The sequence below is a fragment of the Vulpes vulpes genome, chromosome 5 (assembly GCF_048418805.1).
Source record: "Vulpes vulpes isolate BD-2025 chromosome 5, VulVul3, whole genome shotgun sequence".
NCBI lineage: Eukaryota > Metazoa > Chordata > Mammalia > Carnivora > Canidae > Vulpes > Vulpes vulpes.
In genome coordinates this window covers 79235212-79244259 of record NC_132784.1, presented here as the reverse complement: position 1 = coordinate 79244259, position 9048 = coordinate 79235212, and the positions used below count along the sequence as shown (strand labels likewise).

The 9048-nt window shown below is 38.2% G+C and overlaps 1 protein-coding gene across 1 annotated transcript; it reads left to right on the top strand.

Annotated features, from left to right (window-relative positions):
- Window positions 1-2137: 2137 nt before the first annotated feature.
- On the top strand, window positions 2138-3097 carry LOC112930423 (olfactory receptor 5A2). The gene has a single exon (XM_026012740.2). It carries the CDS (start codon window positions 2138-2140, stop codon window positions 3095-3097), a length of 960 nt encoding a protein of 319 aa, XP_025868525.1.
- The last annotated feature ends 5951 nt before the right edge of the window (window positions 3098-9048 follow it).

The following is a 9048-nucleotide window of genomic DNA, read 5'->3' as shown; positions in this document are numbered from 1 at the left end:
TTTGTTCCCATACAAAAATCTTCAAAAAACAGGAAATTAGTGTCTCAAAATTGTAGACTTTCAGAGCTTGAGGTATCTTTGGAAAGTAAGCTGAATTTGGTCACATCCTGCAAGGTGGTGGAAGGGTTAATTGACTCACCCACAGCCACACATCCAGGTCATGGCAGTGGTGGAAATAGGATTCAAAATATTAAAGAGTAAAGAAACTGTTTTCATCACAATGAGATGTCAGATAGAAAGGAGCTCTTGGCCACAACCCTAGAGACAGAATTAATGATGTTATTACATAACATTCATTGAGTAGTTTCTATTCATCAGGCACTGTGCTAAGATCTTCCTATTCACATCTCATTTCATTATCACAAAAGCCCTTTTGAAATTGGTATTATAATTATTACACCAGTGCTATAAATGAGGAAATTGATATTTCAGAGATTAGAAAAATTGTATATGTTTATACAGATAAAATGACAGAGTCAGAATTTGAACCCAACTCTCTTGTGTGTGGATATTCCAATGAAGGGTCTCGAAGTGGAAAGTTGCCCACCAATGCCAAAGGAAGTCTTCCTGGAGTCATGTCAGGGAAAGCTCAGAGGAGAATAAGGCAGGGGACTGTAAATAAGACTCTGGCAATGGGTGGTTATCCCTATCCTTATCACCCCAGAGAACAATTACTGCTCAGAAATGTTTAGTTCTAATGAATTCTGGGCTTTTACTTTGGGCCCAAGAGTGAATGACAGGACAACCACGTGGAGGAAAAGTGTGGCTACTCCTGCCCATTAAAATAGTGAACTCCCTAAGGCCATTTTGAAGACTTAGTAATAATGGAGCAGGGATTACAGAAGTGGATATTACTATTTGCATGAGGTCAGACTATAAAAAATTGACTGAGCCAGAAACCAGGCATAGAGCAAAGAGCATACTTTTTAATGTTAATGTTTAATGTTAATGTTTAATGTTTAATGTTTAATGAGCATACTTCAGATGAACTGAAGTTTGTAAAAAATGTTAGTGGAGCAAAGCAACCAATAATTGTTCTTCTGTAGGATGAGATCTCAGAACACTTCTGCCTGAAATAATTCAGTAAGTTCAGCTCCTTCCTCAACCAACGGAGTCACCCAGGTGCCCCAGCCACCTTGTCTTTCTTAATGAAAAATGCACATGGGCTTCTCTCTTAAAAATGATAACCTGGTCTGGCCTGATGATATCAAGGTTGTCCCAAGCCCATCCTTAAATATTATCCTTAAGTATCTAATGAACCCTTTCCAGGTTTCCTTGCTCAGAAAATACTGGTTTCTGCTTGTTCTTGACTACCACGATTCATCCAATTTCAGTCAACGTTGGTATTGTTCTACCATTCCCTCAACCATGGAGATATTAATCTCAGCCATTCTATCCAATAATAATGCTGACTGTGCTCATGCAAGTTTTGATCTTTTAATGCATTTTATGCACTTCCTACATAAAAACTTATTACATAATTAGAAAAATTTTCTAGTTCTAAGCATGTATGTCTATGTATATTTATATATCTGTATATTTTTTCTTTTAGTTTTGTACCCTGATAGTATGGATTATTTTTATTATGAGTTGGTCAAAATGCAATATGTCAAATATTATAGCTTGTTGTGTTTTGCTCCTTTCCCAGATTCGTATACTAAAGAGATATAAAATATAAGATTCCTCGTGGTTGTTAACCTGGGTTTATATTTTCAAGTCGGAAAGTCTAAAAAGCCATAAACCTAAAGCAACCTGCAGACTCAGCTGATTTAACCTTCCCATTTTTTTAGCTGAGAAAATGAGAATCTGGAGAGGCGAAGTCACTTTTCCACAGTCCCCAGGGAGTCAGGAATGAAGCTGAGGACAAAACTCCGATTATTGGTTACCAGTTACTTGTTACTCCATTAGAGAGACCTTCTTCTAATCAACAAGATGTATGGCATAGAGATTTTAAATAGTGCCAAGAGATTATCATGGGCAGACTTCCTCAAAGAAGAAGAAACAGCTAGCAGGTGGCTGTGATGTTGACTTGGTGTTAATTGTTTATATGATTTTCCAGGAAATATCCACTCATAATAACAAACACAATCTAACTGATCACGGGATTGTTTCTTTCCTTAATGCAGGAAGTAGGTCTATGGTTGCAGGAAAGAACAACACAATTGTGACAAAATTCATCCTCCTGGGATTTTCAGATCATCCTCAAATGAAGCTTTTCCTTTTCGTGTTGTTTCTGGGGATTTATCTCTTGACACTAGCCTGGAACCTGAGTCTCATTGTCCTCATCAGGATGGACTGCCACCTGCACACGCCCATGTACTTCTTCCTCAGTAACCTATCTTTCCTAGATATCTGCTATGTGTCCTCCACAACTCCCAAGATGCTCTCTGACATCATCACAGGGCAGAAAACCATTTCCTTTGTTGGCTGTGCCACTCAGTACTTTGTGTTCTGTGGAATGGGGCTGACTGAATGCTTTCTTTTGGCAGCCATGGCATATGACCGCTATGCTGCAATCTGCAACCCATTGCTCTACACAGCCCTCATTTCCCACACCCTTTGTTTAAAGATGGTGGTTGGTGCCTATGCAGGTGGATTCCTCAGTTCTTTGATTGAAACATACTCTGTCTACAAGCATGATTTCTGTGGGCCCAACATGATTGACCACTTCTTCTGTGACCTTCCTCCCGTTCTGGTTCTATCATGCTCTGATATCTTTACCAGCCAGGTGGTGAACTTCATTGTGGGTGTTGTTGTTGGAATGGTATCTGTCCTTGTGATCCTCATCTCTTATGGTTATATTGTTGCTGCTGTCCTAAAGACCAGCTCAGCTAAAGGTAGGACCAAAGCCTTCAGCACCTGTGCCTCTCACCTGGCTTCTGTGACTCTTTTCTATGGTTCTGGTCTCTTTATGTACATGCGACCTAGTTCTAGCTACTCCCTAAACCGGGACAAGGTGGTGTCCATATTCTATGCTCTGGTGATCCCTATGGTGAATCCGATCATCTACAGTTTTAGGAATAAGGAGATTAAAAATGCCATGAAGAAAGCTATGCAGAAGGATCATGTGCTTTCTCACGGGCCTTTGTTTTTCTGAACCTGAGGTAATGTTTACAAAGAGGCTGTGAGATGGGTCAGTTGTGCAGATTTTCATGCAGTTTTGGACTAGTTGATCTACACAATGATTTGTGTTGACTAGACTTTTCTCCCCTTTCCAATATTCCCCTAACTAGTTTACTTATTGGTTATCTAGAAAACAGTTTGGCTATTATTGGTTTCTAGAATGAATAGCATTGCATATACTGAGATTATAAATGCTCAACTTAGCAGAAAACCTCACCATGACAAAGACTGAATGACCAGGAACAACAAAGTAGAGTTTGTGTCTGTAGGAAGAAAACATTGAAAAAAAAAAAAGTTAGTCTAGCATTCAGGATAGTGTTTTTTTAAGATAGGTAGGAATATATAGCATAATAACCTGAGGAGGGGACACTTTTTCTAAAGAACAGTTGCTTTTCCTTTTATGAATTTCTAATCACATGAGCACCACAAGGCAGATACCCTCTCCTATTTGGGAATCTAACTCTCAGTGAGCCACTGTGACTGATGAGGGGAGAGTACTGACTCTTTAAATATGTTAAGGCAAGAAAGAGATCAAAAACTTCTGATTAGGGCCTTAATGACTAAACAATCTATGGCTAATTCAATCAGCTACACAAAAGAGTCACTACAATGATTTAAATAAAGCCAGGAATTTGTCATTTAATCTGAAGCAACTGCTCTCTAGTCAATACTCAAAGTTTCTCAGGAATCTATAGAAGAGGAGTGTATCTTCATTTGGAGGAAAGTTTCTATGTTTTCATCAATTTTGTGATAAGTTCTAGAATGGAATTTAGCCTAGAATTGAAGAGAGTGATTTTTTTCTCCTCTCTACTATCTCAGAACTTGTTATGTGTCCTTGAACCAGCAGTAAAAAACTGGCATACATTTATTCAGCTTTGACTGCTCTTGGTTGGCCATAAAGGAATAAATAAAGTATCTACCTATGTGTCCTTGGACAAGTTATTTGGGCTCTGTGTGCCTTAGTGCCTTATCTGTAAAATAGGAATAATAATAGTAATTCTCTCATCGGCTTATTGTGAAAAATTAAATGACTCAATATATACAAGCACTGAGAATAGTGCTGGTGAATAGCAAAGGTTCAAGAAGTGAGTATTTATTATTATTATTATATAGTATTTATTTATCACCATTTGACAACGAAATAGAAGACATTTCCTTAGTTTGTTAAAAAAATATGTGATCTTTGTAATATCTTTGATGCATTGGAAAGTGGGTTGGCATAGACTAGAGCAAAAGCTGTTTAAGAGTATTCATTAGCTATTCTTAAGTCATCAGAGCTGCAGTTATTAATCTCATGTCTGCCTCTTTGTAGGTAGGTGGCCTTATGGAAGTTACTTACAAGCTCCATTTTTCTCACTTGTACATTGAGGGTAATACTTGTATTTACCTCATGGAATTGATACAACCATTAAGTGAAGATATGAATGAAAAGAGCTTAGCTTAGTGCCTGTTATATGGTACTACTTAATAAATAAATGTTGGCTCATATTACTAGTCAATTTCATATAAATCAAGAGAAATCCAGGTTAATGTGCAAAAAGAGGCAAATTAGGTAGCTTTGGGATAGCCACTCAACCTGGGACATAATCGTTTCAATAAAAAGACATGCCTGTTCCTCTCACCTAAGAGTCATTAGGAAAATAGAAAGAATTTACATTCACAGAAGTGGCCGCACATGGAAATGCTACAATTATGCCAACTCTATCAGCTACCTGGACACCCCGCCTTTCCTCTAGCCAGTTTTTCCTGTCCGCCTTTCCTTATCTTATTCCAGTTCACTGCACTCTTATCTTTCAATTTACCTTTGGTAGCTAATCTTAAATTCTCTTAATGCCAAAAGTCATAGAAACAAAACAAACTAACAAACAAATAAAGGAAAATATGCTTCATGCTTTGTACTTACATGGAGCTGTCATTGGTCTATTATCATTTCTATATTTTTTTTTGAACACACATTTTGGATATAAGATCTTTGGGAAAATGTCTCTTGTTCAACCATATACAGGTTCACTGCTAGTAGAAGTTTTCTCCTGGCATTGAGAAAATATAATGTACCTTTTTAGTTTATCCAACTCCCAAAGAGAAAGTAATGCTCATTAATAATTGTTAAATATAGTGCATATGGTGGGGTTTGGTCATGAACAGCAAAAATGATCTGGGGTTTATAGTAAGCCACATGTTAAACAAAATATCCTAAATAACTGCATTTATCATGGGGTATATAAATAGATATACATTAAACAATATTCTTGACACTAAAAGAATCAGATGTTTTATAGTTCTTTGGTATTTTTAGTATTTTTTTATTTTATTGGAGTTCAATTTGCCAACATATAGCATAACACCCAGTGCTCATCCCGTCAAGTGCCCCGCTCAGTGCCCATCACCCAGTCATCCCACCCCCTGCCCACTTCCCCTTCCACTACTCCTTGTTCATTTCCCAGAGTTAGGAGTCTCTTATGTTTTGTCACCCTCACTGATATTTTCTTTTTTTAATGTAAATTTATTTTTTTATTGGTGTTCAATTTGCCAACATATAGGATAACACCCCGTGCTCATCCCATCAAGTGCCCCCTCCTCACTGATATTTTCACTCATTTTCTCTTCTTTCTCTTTATTCCCTTTCACTAATTTTTATATTCCCCAAATGAATGAGACCATATAATGTTTGTCCTTTTCTGATTGACTTATTTAACTCAGCATAATACCCTCCAGGTCCCTTTGAAGAAGAAAAAGTACAGCTGTCCTGGGTAAGGTGGGAAGCTAGCTAGCTAGCTGGAGAGGAATTCACTTTAGTAAAATTAGGACAATCCAGAGTGTGTCACTCATCTTCACAACCTCTGAAGATTTTTTTTCAGATGGACTGAAGTTACCAAGCTCAGAATAGCTAACGGCATAAGCCAGATGCCATTTTTAGTTTTCATGGAAGAATAAAACTGCCAAGCTTGTATTTGTGCTAGTGGCACGATTCTCCGACTTGCTGAGGAAACCACATCGAAAAACAAATTACAGTTGAAAGTCTATTTGGAGAGAAAGTGGGCAATGTGTGTCAGTGTCTGGTGTGTGCAACTGCAGAGTCCAGACAGGCTGAGGCACTGGGCCAGGGCACTGACACTTTCTCTCCCCAAGTATTTGTCTTTCTCTCTTCTAAGTGATCATCTTCCCATCTAATCACTACATTCACAGATCAATTAATAGACAGATTTTCCTTCTTTGGTTGTAAGAAACATTTTGGTCTCTAAAATACCTCCATTACACATTTTATTGAACATGATCTGATTTTGTGGTTTAATTTTTAGAGTTTTCAGAAACCTGGTTATTGTCCATATATACCACCCACATTCCCCTAATTTTTTGGTAGGTATATATGATTAAATGCTCTCTTTCTCACTCATTCACATACTTAGGAATTAGTGACTGATGCATTAAGTGGGTTCTTTTTAAAAAGATATTCTTTATTTATTCATAAGAGACACAGCAAAGTGAGGCAGAGATGAGACAGAGGGAGAAGCAGGCTCCCTATGGGGAGCCCAAACAGGACTCAATCCCAGGACCCTGGGATCACGACCTAGCCAAAGACAGACACTTAACCACTGAGTCACCCAGGTGTTCCCATTAAATGGGTTCTGATGAGATTTAAATTTTTTTCCCCGAAAGATTAATAGTTTCATGTTTCTAGTCATAAACCTAGAGAAACCCAGAGTTTACCTATTCTGTGATCATCCACACAAATGAAGAAACACTTGCAATTAATTTCCCTGCATGTCCAGATAACTGATTTGAATCTCTCTGACCTACAACTGATCAGGGAAAGCCTAAATGCCTTGCATATATGAAGATATGCCATGTGTTCCAGCATTCTCCTATAGGCCTGATCTGTGATGACCATCCTTGAATTCTTGGTGGGTCTCCTTGTCTGTAACATCTCCTAAATAACTGGGGAAGATAAACCAACTGTTGCTATGTGACCTTTGCTGCTTTTATTCCATCCTCACTCTTCTCATGCTTTTCTTTTCCCATCTAATGCTGGCCAAGATATTCTATGTGCAATACTTCTGTGCATCTGTTCGAGGATGAAATTCCCCACCTTCCTCCAAGTAAAGAAATAGCCATAGTAAGCTCTTGTACTCATGGCTCACAACTTTTATTGAATGGATATCATACCATCTTCCTTCAGTGTTGCCATCCTAGATGAAAGACAGACCAACCTTCCACTTTGGTGGGACCGTATACTAGAAATAGGTAGGCATAGTGGGCCCAAGGAGACCCCATGGAAAAACAGGCTTCATTTCTCTCTCTGAAAACAAAATTCTTCTGAAATAGTGTCAGGTGTCAGATGGGACTTAAATGCAACATAGGTAGAAAAATTGGCATGCGTAAAAATATCACATTGATATTGTATGAAATATTCTTGTTCTAATAAAACCTCTTTCCTATGCAAAGGAAGGCTTATTTTTATCTTAAGACATGCTTAAGGAACAAAATTATTGATGTACATGGACCAGAGGGAGGAATCCCTATATTAGACATTCACTGAAACTCACAGATCATTTTTGAGCAACCCAAAGCTAAGCAAGAACCCTGGCAGGAATCATCTCACTCTTCCATTCGACCCTCAGTCTAGAATACAATTGGAAATAAGTCCTGTGGCTGAGTTACAGCTGAGAGTTGTCCATGAACCTTACCAAAAAGAGATAGGTTCTGAGAAGTCCTGCATCTCAGGGCATTTACCGTCCAATCTTTCCTTTACTCATTTCATGCAACCTGTTGCAGATACTCTTTATAAGTTGTTGTATTATCTGTACTGTCCGGTCCAGATGCCACTTTTTTCTTGCATTCCCTCTTTGTACCAGAAGGTAGACCAGAAAGTCTAAGAACTTTTCATGTCTGTGGGTTTCAGATCTATGAAGGTTCTGGAATTGTTTTTCATATTGTCATCTCTGGCAGGTTTTCAACAGAAGGCCATGTATGAGATTTTCCAGTATTAGCTAGTTAAGCATCTTTGATGAAGACACTGGTCTTCTTTTCTTAAAGATTTTATTTATTTGAGAGAGAAAGAGTGAGCAGGGGGAGGGGCAGAGAGAGAGAGAGAGAGAGAGGGAGAGACAGAGAGAGAGATGGAGAGAGAGAGAGAGAGAGAGAGAGAGAGAGGGAGAGAGAGAGGGAAAACAGACTCTGCTGAGTATGGAACGTGACTCCAGGCTGGATCTCATGAACCTGAGATCAAGACTTGAGCCAAAATCAAGAGTTGTATGCTCAACCTACTGAGCCACCCAGGTGCCACAATTTGGTACACTTATATACTGTGATATGATTGCTATTGTAGCAGAGTTAGCACCTCTATCATATAACATAATTATCATTTCTTATTTGTGTTTGGAATAATTTTAGAGCTAATCTCTTAGTAAGTGTGATGATTTTAATACAATATTATTGCCTATATTCACTATACTTTACACTAGCTGTCTATGACTTATTTACTACTAGTTACAAGTTTTTACTCTCTGTTTTTAATGAGTTCAGCTTTTTTAGATTCCACACGTGTTCTATAGTATTTTTCTTTCTCTGACTTATCTGAGTATAACATCCTCAAGGGCCATCAAGTCATCTCAAGTGGCAAGATTTCCTTCTTTTTCATGGCCAAATTATTACATTAACAGGACCCTCCATGTTCCACCATGTGAATAATTCCTAGCACACTGTATGTGCTTAATATTGTCTGGACAGTTAACCTTAGTATATTAGTACAAATTTTTTTGGTCTTTTTTATCCTCTTCCCACTGCATTTTATTCCCTTTGGGATTCTTATCACACTTCAATTTAGGAGAGGCATTCATCAATTTCCTAGCGACTTCAAATTTGGCCTAACTGAAGAGGATGCCAGGGGATTTCTATTTCACCGTTAAAGCGGAGCCATCCTGTGGT

Excerpts from the sequence above, each read along its gene's own strand:
- LOC112930423 (XM_026012740.2), top strand. The coding sequence starts at position 2,138 with ATGGTTGCAGGAAAGAACAACACAATTGTGACAAAATTCATCCTCCTG.